Source organism: Entelurus aequoreus, linkage group LG24 (assembly GCF_033978785.1).
Source record: "Entelurus aequoreus isolate RoL-2023_Sb linkage group LG24, RoL_Eaeq_v1.1, whole genome shotgun sequence".
In the NCBI taxonomy this organism is placed as follows: Eukaryota; Metazoa; Chordata; class Actinopteri; order Syngnathiformes; family Syngnathidae; genus Entelurus; species Entelurus aequoreus.
This window is the reverse complement of record NC_084754.1, coordinates 27,127,109-27,145,664: the sequence shown is the minus strand read 5'-3', so window position 1 is coordinate 27,145,664 and position 18,556 is coordinate 27,127,109. Positions and strand designations below refer to the sequence as shown.

The following is an 18,556-nucleotide window of genomic DNA, read 5'->3' as shown; positions in this document are numbered from 1 at the left end:
ATTATGTATTTGATGGACAAGCAGCTGCAAAGTAGATAGAAGTCCGCTCTCTAAGGTATATATTGTACATTATTGCATTCATTCATAAAACTACTGTAGTTGTACTTAACAAGTCTTGTCTAAAAGTGAGTTTTATTTTTAAAAGGCAGGTTACATGTTAAAATTGTGCAGTTTTGGGGTCCAACGGAACTTCAATTGAGCTGATTTAGATGATTTTCAATGGGTGATGTTGACCTGAGATGGAAATGTTTTGAGTTACGATCTCCCTCACAAAACCAATAAAGCTCCTAAGTTGAGGTAAAACTTTACTTAAATGTAGCCATGTATGCATGTTTGAAATAACTACACCATTAAGCCATAACCTCAACCCGAAGCATAACGAAATGCATCTTCATGAATATATATTTCTTTATTTAGATTAATTTCCAAACAAAACACAAAAGTGTACATGTAAACAAAGACAAACATATTTACAATTATATTAATGATGGTTTCTATTGGTCAGAGATGTCCAAACATTTTTTTACTGTATACTGAAAAATGTAAGGATCTGAGGGGCCACTTTAATATGTGTATCTATTTTTTTCATTTCTTCTTTTAAAAAGGCTGAAAAACAATATACAATATCCACAGATTGGACATGGGCTGCAAGCTAATCAGCACTTTAAAAAAAAAAAAGATTAATATGAAAAAAACAAGCCACTGATGTGCAAAGCTACAGCACATTAACAGCAGATTCACCGAAATACTTATTAAATATTTCTGGGTGGGCTTGATAAAACTGTCTGAGTAGGCGCTTTCTCTCCTTGGCTGAGATCTTTGTATCCAGATGAATGCTGTGGAGCAAAGTCCAAAGTTCTTGTTTTGTTGTGTTATTGGTAGTGTCGGTAGAAGTCCCACTGGAAACCAGGCATTCTAAAGAACAACAAAATTGAACATTAGGAACAAAACCTGTACTCATCGTTTCAAACTTGCCTTAATTAGAGTAACACTAGGTAAATAATATTGGAGTGAATGAATTGAGAATTTCCAGAGGTACTGTATAGTCCTGCACAGTAAGGGACCATACTTTTTAGACATGATTGAGATCTTATAGCAGAGTAGTCAAACTCCTTTGTCATTGAGGGACATCACAGTCATGGCTGCCCTTAAAGAGCCGTTTGTTAATGTGAATAACACGTGAATATAAATGTATGAGGGTTCGCCTCATGATATCATTACACTTATACACGTATAGCCTAGTGGTTAGAGTGTCCGCCCTGAGATCGGTAGGTTGTGAGTTCAAACCCCGGCCGAGTCATACCAAAGACTATAAACATGGGACCCATTACCTCCCTGCTTGGCACTCAGCATCAAGGGTTGGAATTGGGGGTTAAATCACCAAAAATGATTCCCGGGCGCTGCCACCGCTGCTGCCCACTGTTCCCCTCACCTCCCAGGGGGTGATCAAGGGTGATGGGTCAAATGCAGAGAATAATTTCGCCACACCTAGTGTGTGTGTGACAATCATTGGTACTTTAACTTAATACTGTAAAACAAACAAACTGGCTGCTCAGTTAGCATAATTTTATTGTAAAATTACGATGGTTTTACAGCTATAAATGGAAAAACGGTACTACTGTTTTTTACAACAAAATCTACAGTTCTTGTTTTTACGGTGTATTACTGTAAATGGAAAAATGGTACTACTGTTTTTTACGGTAAAATCTAGGGTTGTTTTTTAATGGTTTATTACTGTAAATGGAAAAACAGTTCACTGTTTTTACAGTAAATTCTATAGTTTGTGTTTTTACGGTGTATTACTATGAATGGAAAAATGGTACCACTGTTTTTTACGGATAAATCTGCGGTTGTTTCTTTCTGGTGTATTACTGCAAATGGAAAACGACACTGCTGTTTTTTACGGTAAAATCTACGGGTCTTGTTTTTTTTATGATGTATTACTGTAAATGAATAAGCAGTGGTTGTTTTTTATGGTGTATTGCTGTTAATGTAAAAACAATACCACTGTTTTTACGGTAAAATCTATGGTTATTTTTTTATGGTGTTAACTGTAAAAGAAAAAAACCAAAACCGGTACCACTGTTTGTTTGTTTTTGCCGACTGAGTTAACAGTTTTTACCGTAAAATGTGTTATCATTTTTACAGTGTACAATTTAATGGATAAGTTGCTTTAAAATCATGAGTCAAGCAGATTTTTAAGTATTTATTTTATCAAAATATGTTTGTAATGTATGATAATATAATATTTGTTGCATTATTAGATAATACAGTTCAAAATATATGCAGTTGCATGTAGTACATGTATTTTCTTTCTGTCAAAATGGAAAGAATAAATACATCTAGTAAGAAAATATATAAGGTACTTTGACGTACAGTATATTACTCCCAGGGCTCCCTGGCCTTGAGTTTGACACAGGTGTCTTACAGTATTTCATCTATTTTATTTTTAGTGCTTTTCCTAGTCATAAAACAGACATTCACCAGCAACATCGGGCGGTTTCTCACGAACGAGGTCAGCCAGTTTAGCACTCACTCCTTTGTGCAGAGTTCCTGGTATCTGGCACAAAAAGAACAAACGTGTATAAAGGCCTTAGAAATAATGATGCAATTAGACATGGTTTGACCTTTCAATGCCAAACCTTCTTCAGTAACATCCTGACACAAATGTAAAATATGTTTTATTACTTTGCAAAAACAGGAATGTATTTCTTGAGCAATATTTTTTTTTTCAAAAAGTGATTTTGCATGTAATTGTAGAAACGCTTGTTAAAAATGCATTGAAGTATTCTGTCAGGCGTTCTCTACCTTAAAGATGTCCTTTTTGTTGCTGAGCATGAATACCAGCATCAGATCCTCTCTCTCCTTGGACAGTGCCTTGCAGTTCAGGATGGCCGTGGAAAACGATGTCTTCACTACAAGTCGGTTTTCCACCTACATGTTTTACATATTTGTTCATGTTGAATACAAAGAACAAAAAAGACAGATCAGGGATAACGTGCTTTGCATACAACATGAAAGGTTAATATACAGCACAAGGTGCGTACAAAAAGTGCAATAAGCAGGACATTTACAGGAAAAATGACAGAAAAACATGTTTAGATTTATCAGGCAGATATGAAGTAAAAAAAAAAACAATGATGCAACCTATAATGAATTCCTGCTTAAAATGAGGACAAAATATGAGGCTCTCCAACTTATAATGCATCTTCCTTAAATTTGAAGGATAACAACTTAATATGGTTGCGTTTAATGCCTTTATAACAGACATGTTTTCCCAGCATCAACTAGTTGGTATAATGGTAACATTTTCTTAACTAATTGTTATAAATTAATTTTAAACTGTTAAGGCCCAAGATCCTATAGCTTTGGGGAAACGTAAAGGTCATAAACACACTTTAGTACAAATCAGTGCATTTTTTTTGTTTTTACAGCTGCAACTATCTGTACTGTAAAGTTCAAATTTGAATGATAATAAAATAAATCTAAGAGTAATTCTAAGTCAGGCCTGGTTTCCTATTTTCGGACTCCTTTAATTCTTAAAGTCAAAAGTAAAATCTAGTTTTAAGAATTCTAGGCAAGCACATTTTTCTGGGCTTGAAAAAAAATTCTCTTTTTGAAATAACTTAGGCTTGTTTTAAGTATCTGTTTTTGCAGTGTGTAGTCTTGTTTTGAACTTTTTAGCCACCAGAGAGTTGTGCCTCGGTTTAAGAAAAGACGGTAGCAACAAGCACCTGCCAGCCCATCTCTTCATGGTAAGGATGAGAAACTGCATGCTTCACCTTATGATTTCTCTGTGTTGTATTGTCTGATTAGCAAGAATAAAATATGTTACACTTAAAGGGGAACTGCCCTTTTTTTTAAATTTTGCCTATCGTTCACAATCATTATTAAAGGCATGATGATAGATGGATTTCTTTTTAATGCATTGTAAATATTAAACAAAAACATAAATAAAAGTCTGCTTACAGCAGAGCCAATGGGAAGTCCTATATTCCGCCCAAAAAATCAGATAACCATTCAAAAAGCGCCAGCAATACTCCATTTACATTTTGTGATTTGAACATTAACCAAGTATTAGTGATATTGTTATTATAGGGGCGCCGTGATCACTACCGTGTGTCGCTATGTTTACATCATCGAGTGGTCTGCTGTTTCCTGGCTTCCCTGGAAGTTTATTGTCGATCATAAATCATGCATCTCACCTGAAAAGTAGATGGCTGAGGATATAATCTGACAAGTTGGGACACTGACATCCATTTAGGACCTGGAACTGGCGAGAACGTCACAAAAAGCACTCGTCTCTCCGACCCCGTTTTTGCGAGGGTTAAGAGACATTTTTCAACTAAACAGGAATATACGAACATCCTATCAGTCGACATCTAAATGACAGCAGACATTGTACAGTAAGTGATGTTTTATTATATTTGTTGGCTCTCATGAAGTCTGCAGTGATTATTAATCAGCGATGAAGAAAAAAAAGCAAACATGAAGCGCATATGTTTAATATGATCAAAATACGTAAATATTAAATGTTATCATAAATGTGCTCGTTACTACATTACATATATACTTACATCATGTATATAAAACCTCAATGGAGGTGTTTGGATGTAGGGGTTCTGTAGGCAGAAATGAATGGCTCCTATAAGCTCCTTTGTAAGCAGACTTTTGATCGCATTTATTTATTATTTAGAATGCATTAAAAAAAAATAACATTCATTGTCATGTCTTTCATAATGATTGTGAACGATAGGCAAAAAAAAAACAGTGCAGTTCCCCTTTAAGCACACCATCTCTACTTAAATCATGAAATAATGAGTATGATATGCTGTACAATTAGGATGAGTATGATTTTGTTAATCATGATTTTTGTATGCATAAAAGTATGCAGAGATGGGAGGTATTTGAAAATGTTTTTGTTGTCATTCTTACTTCTTATATACAGTATATGACATTGAAAGGGATTATTGTTTCTTTAAAAAAAAAAGAAGCAATGTTAAAAGACCGGACATTGTTTAATTGTGTGAAACCATTTCAATAAAGTTATTAAAAAAAGTCACATTTACATTGACTACTTTAAGTCATGATCTAATTTTTCCTGCCAATGTTATATTGCAGCATACTGACAAACTCAAACAGCCATGCGCCCCCAGCATTCAGCACATTGCTCTCATAGAGTAAATCTCTTCAGATTTACAGTATGCCCTGTACAGTATTTGTAAGTAAGTGTGTATTGAACTCAGAGCTTAGGTTTCTTCCCTGTATTTGATCAGGAAATGTGCAAATTTAGCAATTTTCACTTACGAGGAATGTTAAACCATTTGAATCATAATGAAAATATGCTACATTACAATATATACTTTTTTAACATTTAAAATAAACCAAGATTAAAATGTATTTCATATTTAAAAAATCCTCGGCGCAAATCACACACACAGTCATCAAATCACACTACCAAACGCACCTCCGTCTCCAGCTTGATGTGTTGTGCTTCAGCAGCTACTGTCATGAAATGAAGAAGCCGACGCAGCTCCTCTCTGCAGTTAAGTGGCAGCAGCTTCAGGCACAGCTGGAGAGCTTCAAGCGCTGTGACCAATTTTGCGTTCACTAGGAATGGGCAAGATTGACAAGAAAAAGAACAAAGGAAAGAGGGACTTGGTTTTAAGAAGGAAAATAAAAAGGCTCTTTTATCGATAATACGGTTTTAAATATATTCAATTGCATGCAGTACAGTACTGTCAAAATGGAAAGAATAAATACATTTAACAGTAGTAAGAAATGAAAGGGGCCTGATTTACTAAGATCTAAATACCATGTGCTAAAAAACAGTGTGTGCAATCTATAAAAATGTGTATACTATTGGCCGTGTTGCATGCAATCTGCCAACATTACAAGTGCCATAACTAGTGCAGACCACTTTATTTAAATGAGTATATTGCGTGTACTACGCAGCTTTCACCACAATCATTTGCTGCACATTCATGGTATCACATTCGTACCTGCGTCGTTTTGCTATCAAACAAGCAGCAGTCAGCATGTACCACTTTTTACGGGCATTTTAGAAGCAGTCCAGTGCATCCACAATGAAACCCACTTTTTTTGTGTGCTGCAGAGAGGCTGCACTTACTGTGCTCAAGACACACAAAATGCATAATTAAAGGAGTTGTTTTAGAAGATATGTTAATAATATACAGTATATTCTAAACGCCATTGAAAAAAACAAAACTCCAGGAGACACCAAAACATATCTATTGAATAGGTTTTAATCAGACCCTGGCTCAACTCACCCAGCCTGCGACTGTAAAATTATAAAAGGATGTTACTCTATAGACGATATGTCTACTACTTATTTTTTGTTTCTGACAGATCATGCAAATAGGTCGACACACACACACTTGTGTGTGTGTGTGTGTGTGTGTATTATCTTCTTGAGACCTCTGAAAAATGCCTACATCTTTAGGACCACCTTTTCTAGATTATATAAAGATTTGTATTTACAACATTAATAATACAGTATATACTGTACATACTATGCAAATATAAAAAAAAGGTAAGGTTTTAGCTATATATATATTTTTTTAAAATTGTTTTTTAATCTTCATTATTTACTTCAAGTTATTACAGTATGTCTCTATATACATATCTATTTATTTATTTTTTATTAATTTTGGCCAAAGGGAGCGCATTTCAATTTCTTACACACTCTTATTACATATGTTGACCAGAGTGGGAGCACTTTTAAAAGCGACACACAGTCAATTTGAAAAATCCTTCCTTTTTGGGACCACCCTAATTTTGATGGTAGGGACCATGATTTATGTCCTAACTTGTTACTTGTTCACCGGTCCTCATATGGTAGGTACTTTTCCTTGTTGATGTCTCAAGAAGGGTAGAAATACAAGCACGCACACACACACACACACACACACACACACACACACACACACACACACACACACACACACACACACACACACACACACACACACACACACACACACACACACACACACACACACACACACACACACACACACACACACACACTTTCTCGTCAGTCTTTCCGACTCCAGCACAGTGCGAGCTCTCATTCTTGCAGCTGTTTGTGGAACTGTGTCAGTGTGCACTTACTTTTCAGAGGTGCTAAATAAAACACTCAAAAGTTATTGTAAATCGGTGATGAGTGTTGATAAATCACAATGCGCGTGCTGAATATTTGCCCCCCCCCGCCCCCCCCCCTCTGAGTATTGAGGGCGTTTTGCTATTCCGCATGTATTCTGCAAATTAATAAAGACCAAGAGGCAAAATGGATTGCACGCCTTATTCTGCTCACTTAACAGACGCAATCCACTCTGCACATGTTTAGATGATCATCTTTGTGTGTGCTATCAAGCTTGCACTTGTTTTAGTACACGCAAACTTGGAGGAAAACAGGCACCGAATAGGTTTTTCTTTCTCAATAAAGTCTGAGTTCCTACCAATCATCTCAGTAATTGCTGTGTAGACATCAGTCATTTGCTCAGGAAGTAGCGGGGGTCTACAATCTGTGTTGCTGTAGTGTCTCGCCAGTGTCTCATACAACAACTCACACTGAGCTGTACATGATTGGGAGAGACATTTACTTCCTGAAAGGAGACATTGAACATGATTCATGGAAATATCATCAGCAAACTCCATGCGGCCATTTGCTGCTTGTGCTATTACTTCCCTGGAGTGTCGCCATCGGCTTCCACTTGCTCAGTGCTCTGCTGCTCCTGAGGGAACGAGAAAGGCAGCTCCCGGCTCAGCTTTACTACTGGCTCGTCGGGAAGGAAGTCCAGACAGTCCAGGGCTGCACAAAGCCATTCATCATCTCTGCAAGTTGACAGAACATGACATGGACGTTAAATGTAAAATTACAAATACAAACATACCGGTAATTCTGTTGTCTCATGGTGATTGATATACAAAACAACATACTGAGAGTCCCTGAAGGCCTTCAGAATCTGTCTGTCAATGTGGTTGCTGGTGTAGATCGGGTCAGGGTTACTGGGAGTCATTGGCTGAGATTGAGTGTACTGAAGCACTCTCTCCAATACAGGCAGATCCACCACATTTAACAGTCTGCACAGGGTTTGCTCTCGCCACACCTCATCTATCACTAGAAAATGACGCACAGTGAAATATAAGTATTTTTTTATATGTTTCAAAAGTAGGAAGTACACTGCAAAAAGTCAGTGTTCAAAAACAGAAACAAAAATTAGGGGTATTGTACTTGAACTAAGGAAAATTATCTGCCAATAGAACAAGAAAATTTGGCTTGTCAAGACTTTCAAAAACAAGTCAAATTAGCTAACCTCAATGAACCCAAAAATACCTTAAAATAAGTATATTCTCACTAATAACATGTGCACTTTTTTTGATATAAAATAAAAAATTAGAACTTTTTTCTCAATATGTTGAAAAATATTCTTAAATTAAGTAAACGCTAGTGCCATTATCTTGACATAATGATATGCGCTCGGCATTACATTTCTTGAAACCAGCAAACTTATACTAAAAACTAGTTTATTGTTCTTAATGGAAAGGCAACAATACAACCGCTTGTTACTCTCGGGGTCTCCTAGCCGCTCAGGCAAATCATATTGTCTAAAAATGCATTTTCCCATCCATAACATGACATCATCGCGCCAAGTGCGTGCTCTTTCAGTCAATTAGCGCGTGAGGAATATATATATATATATATATATATATATATATATATATATATACACACACACACACACACACACACACACACACACACACACACACACACACACACACACACACACACACACACACACACACACACACACACACACACACACACACACACACACACACACACAGAGCCCGGCCCCCAGCCACGTTTTTTTAATTGTAATTTTGAATAATTTATCTGAATGTGCATGTACTATTTCTGTTCAAAATAGTTTGAAATGTTAAATGTTTAAATATTAACTGTCAGTTTAATGTACTGTGCCAACTGTACTACTATGCGAGTATGTATTTTCTATTGTTTCATTGAAAATAAAACAGCAAAGTCCATTTGGCTGTCATCTGTTTTAATTATGAGACACGATCGTGTCAGTCATGATTTTTTATTTCATGCTTAAAATAAGATATTATTACTTTAAAAAAGCAGTTTTCTACTTGTTAGTGTTGATGACACAGCTTTGCAACAGTTGATATTCTAGTTTCAAGCATGTTTTACTCAATATAGGTCATAAAATCTCAGCTACAAGCTGTAATATCTTACTGAGATAATTTAGGACCAAAACACTTAAAACAAGTAAAACACTAACATAAAATCTGCTTAGTGAGAAGAATTATCTTATCAGACAGAAAATAAGCAAATATCACCCTTATTTGAGATATTTAATCTTACTTAGATTTCAGTTTTTGCAGTGTAGGAATCAATTATAAATCTCTCTCTCTCAACCGGCACAGACAGGACTGTCCAAGTGGGGAACTATTGTGAACAGCTGGCAGTGTTAGAGACACAGAGAGAGAGAGACACAGAGGGAGAGACAGAAACAGACAGATCTCAAAAGAGATACATCAGAATCAGTTTTATTGGCTCTACACCAGTGTTTTTCAAATAGGTATGGACCCCTTTTTGGGGACTTGAGTAGCAGGGGAGATGCTCATTATTTGTAGTATGCTAGTATTCATGTTAGAATGATACGCAGGCCTGCAGCTAGGTGGCAGCAGTGCTTAATCTAATAAGCAGGGGCCCTGTTCTACAAGTACACAGGAACACATGTATACAGAGCTAACGGAGGTGGAGAAATGGAGAAGTTTGTGACAGGAATAAAAAGAAAAATTTAATCGTCAATAGCAAGAAAAACTACACTGCAAAAAGTCAGTGTTCAAAAACAAGAAAAACCCCCCCAAAAATTAGGGATATTTTATTTGAACTAAGCAAAATTATCTGCCAATAGAACAAGAAAATTTGGCTTGTCAAGACTTTCCAAAACAAGTAAAATTAGCTAACCTCAATGAACCCAAAAATACCTTAAAATAAGTATCTCACTAATAACAACTGTACTACTATATGAGTACATATTTTCTATTGTTTCATTGAAAATAAAACAGCAAAGTCCATTTAGCTGTCATTTGTTTTAATATGAGACACAATTGTGTCAAAGTCATGATTTTTTTTTTCCATGCTTGAAATAAGAAATTATTACTTTAAAAAAGTAGTTTTATACTTGTGAGTGTTGATGACACAGCTTTGCAACAGTTGATATTCTAGTTTCAAGCATGTTTTACTCAATATAGGTCATAAAATATCAGCAACAAGCTGTAATATCAATTGTGATCAATTTTAAAACTGATCAAATTATGTTTAGGGCTTCCCAAAACTCTCTACCATCCAATATACAGAACCTATTCCAGGATAGAGATGCTCACCATAGTTACAGTCTAAGAGGAAACAACAAATTATATTTGCCTAAATTTAGAACAACTTTAAAATCAATGTGCATTTCAGTGCGTGGAGTCACTCTGTGGAACAACTTAATGGACGAGTTAAAAACGTGTTTTAACATGATTCAATTTAAAAGACGGTTTAAAAAAGAAGTACTGAAGAAGTACGAGGAGGAAAGAGAGTGATGCCCTCAGCTCAGAGCGATGGGAGAGAGGTGTATGGTCAGGGAGTGTTTGGGCCTGTGTGTGTGTGTGTGTGTGTGTGTGTGCGTGTGTTTTGTCTCGTCTTGTCTCATAGTAACAGTGGTACTATTGTATTGTTGGTGTACAGGAGCTTTTTTTGTTTTTGTTTGTATAGTATTGTTCTTGTAATATATTTATTATGTTAAATGTGGAATGAGTGAGAGGGGTTGGGATATTATAAGCATTTGCTTCATCCAACCCCTTTTCAAGCCTTCCATAAATGTCTCTGCCAAAATGTAAAAAAAAAAAAAAAAGTGTGTTGTACTGTGCAGGTTTGAAATAAATACTTCAATTCAATTCAATTCAATATCTTACTGAGATAATTTACGACCAAAACCCTTAAAACAAGTAAAACACTAACATCAAATCTGCTTGGTGAGAAGAATTATCTTATCAGACAGAAAATAAGCATATATCACCCTTATTTGAGATATTTAACCTTACTTAGATTTCAGTTTTTGCAGTGTAGTGTCGATAACCTGAATACAAAAACACATAAATAAGATAAAATATACATACTGTAACTATAGGAAATTAGGAAATAATCTTTTATACCATTCTACTACTCTGAGATGTTTTTTTCCTACAGTGATGAGCTGCAACAAAAACAAAGTACAGATCCCAGCTTAACATCGAGCAAAGGTTAAGAGGAGCAATATTAAGTTTAAAGCCAAGCTTTCAAAGGACGTGTACTGCAAAACGGGCTCACTGCTGCCACTAAATACAAGCAGAGTCGACTTTTTGTTGTTGGACATTTTCTGTGCATCTGGCAGAGTGATAGCACATTGCATTGAAATTGAATGTGAAATTATTTTAAAAGGAAATGTTCACACTGATGTACTGTTGTTGACAGTTTGAAATGTTTCAGAGTATGCACAATTCATCTCTTCTGATAAGCTACAATATAAGCAATATTGTCGCAAATTTTTAAAAGTGACCATTGTTTAAAGTTTTAAAACATTTTCAATGTTACGGTTTTTGCTTCATAAAAACGAAAAAACCCAGTGAAATATTTGCATTTTTTCCCTTTGTATTAAGAATCACACTGTATATATGTGACTAATTGACTTAATACATCAATACAACAGCTAATCTCATTCATCTACTTTGAAAATAAGGTGATTAACATAAGACTAACTCACAGTGGGTTGTACGGATAAATCTGTATATTCAAGTTAGCATTTAAAGTAATTCAATTCAGGCGGGGTCTCAGAAATGTATTCCCCCTCAGGGGTAATGACAAGAAATACATGAGAAGAACTGCTCTAACAAATCAAATTTCATAGCCTGTAGCATATTTTACTTATAGGCCTGTGCTGATAAAATGGGAATGAACAAAATAAATGATATGGTGCCAAAGCTAAAAAGAGAGCTTTAAAGAAAAAAACAACCTCACCTGGAGATTTTGAGTCAAATTCATTAATTTTTGCTTATAATCCCTGAAAGTTTGAAAAGAATACCACAATAACAACCGCTGAAAAGTTGCCTCTGAATGCAAGAAACGTAACTTCTTACAAGACTGTGGAAGCACAGTGTGTGTCTGCCCTCTGTTGGGACTCAGATTCAGATTTTCCACACCCGTCTCCAGATCGGCACGGACAGAACTGTCCAAGTGGGGAAGTTTTGTGGACAGCGGGGTGAGTTTGACAGGTGTGGGTATCAGACATTGCGGCCCTGAGGAATATAATTGTTCAGCATTCCTGCAAAAACAAAAACAAAACAAGAATCACTGCATGAATGAAGAACTTCTGTTTTAAAAGATAATGTTGGGTTGATTAGTTTTTTTGTTGTTGTCCTGTCCAGCCACTCAGGCAAATCATATTGTTGATGTAGATGCCCATAGTTGCTGTACAGATTTACTTTACAAAAGAGAAGTGTGGGATACTTCTCTTGTTGCCTTCTTTGTATCTGACTTTATTAAATTAATCTATATTAATGTTTGGCGCAGCCAGACCGAAGCAGGAGGGGATAGAGAGAAAAATAGGAAGACATAGGGGGAAATTGCAGGGACAAGAGGGGGACAGAGAGACAACAACAACAACAACAAACACAACAAAAACAACCACAATAACAGAACAGCAACTACGATATGTACAAAATTGATATGAAAAGTAATAGTAAAGAAGCAGTTAGTGAAGTTAATATTGATAACACAGAAATGACAATGAACATTATTACACTACAAATGGAGCAATACAAATACCAGTAGAAATAGCACTATTGATAATGAATAATAATTACCTCTATCATCAACAATACAATTGTTTTAAATGCAACAATACATACATGTAATGATAACTTGAATTACAAAAGAAACCAGATAAATGAATCTGTGCCGCCCCGCCGGGCGAGCAGCAGGCCATTGACAGAGGCGCTTGGCAGAGGACAAGACACGGGAGAAGCAGGAGACAGCCAGCCCCCGGACAGACCACACCCCATGCGGGCAAAAAAGAGACTGCCCCAGCCCCACCAGCAACCGGGCCCCCACGTTGAATGCCATTCAGGAACATTTTTTAAATGTTTTACTTGACTGCACATCATTGATTTGTTCAGAACTTGCTAAAAGTTCTATCAAAAGTCCAGTCAAGCTTCACTTTGGACAACAAATTAGCCAGCAAGCACACCAGTTAGAGTGTCCTCACTCATGTATGCATTGACCTGATCACTGACCTGATAGCAACACACACTGCCTTTTATTGTAAATGCATGATTAATCTGCATACATGAAAAATGTGATATATATTTTTTTACGATTAATCACGAGTTAACTCGACTTTCTTTTCATACCTGTTTGAAGGTGAACTACAAAAGAGTTTCTGGAGACAGTTCACCAGCACATCTTTCTCCAAGTCTTCCACTGAGGGTCCGTTTTCGTTTCTAAACCTGGAAGACATTTTTAAGTAAAATAAAATTATACCCTGTCCACCAATTCTCTATTGTGGGTCCATCAGACTGACTTGTAAAGAGCACTCTTGCTGTCCTGAAATTCAACCCGTTTCTTGTCTTTGCCAAAAACTTTAGTCCCGACGACATCAAACACATTGCAGTCTAGCAATGCCTGGCACACATTCACCACCTTGTCCCGGGATGCAGCAGCACCTTTTATTTAAAAAAAATACAATCTTGGATAACTTGAACTCGTGAATAACTGATATGCTCGGTAAACACACACGTGCAGCATACTCACCCTTAAAGGCCTTATCTGTAGTAATGTAGTCCAGCACCACATCCACTGCCTCCACACCCAGAAAACAGTCATTGTGAGATTTAAGGTAGACTCTTCGGCGCTTCACTTTTAAAGAAGACCTGAGATGGGAGATGAGGCTGCTTGCCGACGGAAGATTCTGAACTGGTTTCACTGTAACACCATGAACTAAAATATACCAAAATATCATCATTGGCATGGGATTTTACATAAAATACTTACAAAAAAGGTATGGATAGTTAGCTTTGGGATCAAGTTTATGGAAGAACAAACTACAAAATTCACAACATGTAATATATACAAACCCCGTTTCCATATGAGTTGGGAAATTGTGTTAGATGTAAATATAAACGGAATACAATGATTTGCAAATCCTTTTCAACCCATATTCAATTGAATGCACTACAAAGACAAGATATTTGATGTTCAAACTCATAAACTTTATATATTTTTTGCAAATAATAATTAACTTAGAATTTCATGGCTGCAACACGTGCCAAAGTAGTTGGGAAAGGGCATGTTCACCACTGTGTTACATGGCCTTTCCTTTTAACAACACTCAGTAAACGTTTGGGAACTGAGGAGACACATTTTTTAAGCTTCTCAGGTGGAATTCTTTCTCATTCTTGCTTGATGTACAGCTTAAGTTGTTCAACAGTCCGGGGGTCTCCGTTGTGGTATTTTAGGCTTCATAATGCGCCACACATTTTCAATGGGAGACAGGTCTGGACTACAGGCAGGCCAGTCTAGTACCTGCACTCTTTTACTATGAAGCCACGTTGATGTAACACGTGGCCTGGCTGTGTCTTGCTGAAATAAGCAGGGGCGTCCATGGTAACGTTGTTTGGATGGCAACATATGTTGCTCCAAAACCTGTATGTACCTTTCAGCATTAATGGCGCCTTCACAGATGTGTAAGTTACCCATGTCTTGAACACTAATACACCCCCATACCATCACAGATGCTGGCTTTTGAACTTTGCGCCTGTAACAATCCGGGTGGTTCTTTTCCTCTTTGGTCCGGAGGACACGACGTCCACAGTTTCCAAATACAATTTGAAATGTGGACTCGTCAGGCCACAGAACACTTTTCCACTTTGTATCAGTCCATCTTAGATGAGCTCAGGCCCAGCGAAGCCGACGGCGTTTCTGGGTGTTGTTGATAAACGGTTTTCGCCTTGCATAGGAGACTTTTAACTTGCACTTACAGATGTAGCGACCAACTGTAGTTACTGACAGTGGGTTTCTGAAGTGTTCCTGAGCCCATGTGGTGATATCCTTTACACACTGATGTCGCTTGTTGATGCAGCACAGCCTGAGGGATCGAAGGTCACGGGCTTAGCTGCTTACGTGCAGTGATTTCTCCAGATTCTCTGAACCCTTTGATGATATTACGGACCGTAGATGGTGAAATCCCTAAATTCCTTGCAATAGCTGGTTGAGAAAGGTTTTTCTAGAACTGTTCAACAATTTGCTTACGCATTTGTTGACAAAGTGGTGACCCTCGCCCCATCCTTGTTTGTGAATGACTGAGCATTTCATGGAATCTACTTGTATACCCAATCATGGCACCCACCTGTTCCCAATTTGCCTGTTCACCTGTGGGATGTTCCAAATAAGTGTTTGATGAGCATTCCTCAACTTTATCAGTATTTATTGCCACCTTTCCCAACTTCTTTGTCACGTGTTGCTGGCATCAAATTCTAAAGTTAATGATTATTTGCAAAAAAAAAAAAGTTTATCAGTTTGAACATCAAATATGTTGTCTTTGTAGCATATTCAACTGAATATGGGTTGAAAATTATTAGCAAATCATTGTATTCCGTTTATATTTACATCCAACACAATTTCCCAACTCATAGGGAAACGGGGTTTGTATATAACGGTATATATAATAATTACCTCTATCATCAACAATACAATTGTTTTAAATGCAACAATACATACATGTAATGATAACTTGAATTACAAAAGAAACCAGATAAATGAATATATCAGTGGCGGGCCATGCGTTTCCCACCTAGGCCTTCAGTGATGTCCGCCGACTTCAATGATTACCTCTCAAAATACCATAATTGATGTCACCACATGATCATTACTGGAGAAATACTGTACAGGAACACATGTACGCCCTATTGGGCATTGAATCACATTAACAGTATACAAAAAGGGTTATTTTCTGGCGCATTTAAAAATCAATTAAAACGCATCAGCAATTAAAACATTTACCGTAAATTTCTCTGCTTGGCTTATGCAACTTCCGGTCAATAAAGTTTAATTCAAAGTACACACTTTCTTAAAGATATATTAACTGCCCTGACCACATGATGGCGACAAATACACATGGAACAATGTTAATTAAATGACAAGCATGACACACTTTAAAGGCCTACTGAAATGAATTATTTTTATTTAAACGGGGATAGCAGATCCATTCTATGTGTCATACTTGATCATTTCGCGATATTGCCATATTTTTGCTGAAAGGATTTAGTAGAGAACAACGATGATAAAGTTCGCAACTTTTGGTCGCTGATAAAAAAAAGCCTTGCCTATACCGGAAGTAGCGTGACGTCACAGGAGGAAGTGCTGCTCACATTTTCCAATTGTTTACAATGCAGCAAGAGAGATTCGGACCGAGAAAGCGACGATTACCCCATTAATTTGAGCGAGGATGAAAGATTCGTGGATGAGGAACGTGAGAGTGAAGGACTAGCGTGCAGTGCAGGACATATCTTTTTTCGCTCTGACCGTAACTTAGGTACAAGGGCTCATAGGATTCCACACTTTCTCCTTTTTCTATTGTGGATCACGGATTTGTATTTTAAACCACCTCGGATACTATATCCTCTTGAAAATGAGAGTTGAGAATGCGAAATGGACATTCACAGTGACTTTTATCTCCACGACAATACGTAGCTAACGTGATAGCATCGGGCTCAAATGCAGATAGAAACAAAATAAATAAACCCCTGACTGGAAGGATAGACAGAAGATCAACAATACTATTAAACCATGGACATGTAAATACACGGTTAATGCTTTCCAGCCTGGCGAAGCTTAACAATGCTGTTGCTAACGACGCCATTGAAGCTAACTTTGCAACGGGACCTCACAGAGCTATGCTAAAAACATTAGCTCTCCACCTACGCCAGCCAGCCCTCATCTGCTCATCAACACCCGTGCTCACCTGCGTTCCAGCGATCGACGAAGCGACAAAGAACTTCACCCGATCACCGATGCGGTCGGCGGCCCGGAGACGGAGGAAGTCAAGGTGAGGTCGGCAGCTAGCGCGTCTGCTATCCATCTCAAAGTCCTCCTGGTTGCGTTGCTGTAGTCCGCCGCTAATACACCGATCACACCTACAGCTTTCTTCTTTGCAGTCTCCATTGTTCATTAAACAAGTTGCAAAAGATTCACCAACACAGATGTCCAGAATACTGTGGAATTTTGGGATGAAAACAGAGCTTTTTTGTATTGGATCCAATGGGGTCCGAATACTTCCGTTCTCTCCGTGACGTCACGTGCATATGTCATCATATCTAGACGTTTTCAACCGGAAGTGTCGCGGGAAATTTAAAATTGCACTTTATAAGTCAACCCGGCCGTATTGGCATGTGTTGCAATGTTAAGATTTCATCATTGATATATAAACTATCAGACTGCGTGGTCGGTAGTAGTGGGTTTCAGTAGGCCTTTAACAACAAGAGTTTACAACTTTTAGTTGTAACAGAACAGTTACTGTCAACAACTTGCAATCTGATTGGCTATCATCAACTCTGTGTTCTCAAATTCATCCGCTAATGGTCTCGATGAGTATCCAATCACAGGACGCGTAAATGTCACGTTCAACGTGAGGCCAGCTAGAAGGCCTTACTGACAACAACTCGTGATCTGATTGGCTATCGCAACTGTCAATCACCTCTATGTGCCCGTTCACTTACAGTGCACGGACGCCCGCATTGCTGATTCTGAAGGCCTCTGGCAGATTTGGTACAGAATGGCAACATAAGCTAGCTGAATTCTGATTGGATAACAATGTAAACCAAAAACAACAGCACTGGAAGGAGCATAATATGACATGAAGAGAATATGAATACTTTTCGATATTTAGGGAAAGTAAATACAAATGGTTTTTTTTACCTTTAATTATGATCATGATTTCTGGTTATGTTAGGCCAGCAGAGAAGGCCTTGCTGGCCCTGACGGCACACCACTGATTATATATATATGTACAAAAGCAAAATGGCCTTACATTTTTGAGAATAGTGTAGTTTACAAATGTAGCTTATAAGGCAAGTCACAGACAAAAGCAGAAAGTTTTGTTATCCATGGAAATAATTAATTGGAAATACCTAGAGGTCGAAATTGCAGTTTGTCCACAAGATTCAAGGCCGCAGCTCTTTCTTTAATGGAGGCCATTTTTCCAAACTTCTTGGGATAAGGGGAGGGAAACCACTTCCTTTAAGAACAGCTGATAAAGAGGAAGCAATCAAACTCACCCAGGCAGGCAGCAGTTATAAAGTTGACCAGTAGATGTCGCTAAAGCCCCGACGGTGAGCGAACCACAGCTTCAACTTCCCTGCATTGGTTTTTAACATTACAATATGGCATAAAATTATTATATTTTGAGGCGTTCCTATTTATTTATAT

General features: G+C 37.4%; 1 protein-coding gene across 2 annotated transcripts; it reads right to left on the bottom strand.

Moving 5' to 3' along the window:
- Window positions 1–451: 451 nt before the first annotated feature.
- Window positions 452–18,386, bottom strand: LOC133641576 (DEP domain-containing protein 7-like). 2 transcript variants are annotated; one of them, XM_062035391.1, is made up of 12 exons: window positions 18,259–18,386; window positions 13,886–14,071; window positions 13,656–13,797; window positions 13,486–13,581; window positions 12,214–12,398; window positions 7,963–8,143; window positions 7,715–7,857; window positions 7,482–7,601; window positions 5,468–5,610; window positions 2,809–2,934; window positions 2,485–2,560; window positions 452–915 (listed from the first exon to the last, which is right to left on the bottom strand). In XM_062035391.1, exons 1-12 carry the CDS (start codon window positions 18,323–18,325, stop codon window positions 716–718), a joined length of 1,665 nt encoding a protein of 554 aa, XP_061891375.1. In that variant the 5' UTR covers window positions 18,326–18,386; the 3' UTR covers window positions 452–715. The 2 variants fall into 2 exon arrangements, with proteins under 2 accessions (XP_061891375.1, XP_061891374.1); XM_062035390.1 differs by having other exon boundaries at window positions 454–915; window positions 7,482–7,624; window positions 7,708–7,857.
- Between the last annotated feature and the right edge of the window lie 170 nt (window positions 18,387–18,556).

Excerpts from the sequence above, each read along its gene's own strand:
- LOC133641576 (XM_062035390.1), bottom strand. The coding sequence starts at position 18,325 with ATGGCCTCCATTAAAGAAAGAGCTGCGGCCTTGAATCTTGTGGACAAA. Across the intron at positions 13,582-13,655 it reads AGCAAGAGTGCTCTTTACAA|GTTTAGAAACGAAAACGGAC; the intron begins GTCAGTCTGATG and ends AATGTCTTCCAG. Across the intron at positions 2,935-5,467 it reads ACATCAAGCTGGAGACGGAG|GTGGAAAACCGACTTGTAGT; the intron begins GTGCGTTTGGTA and ends TAAAACATGTAG.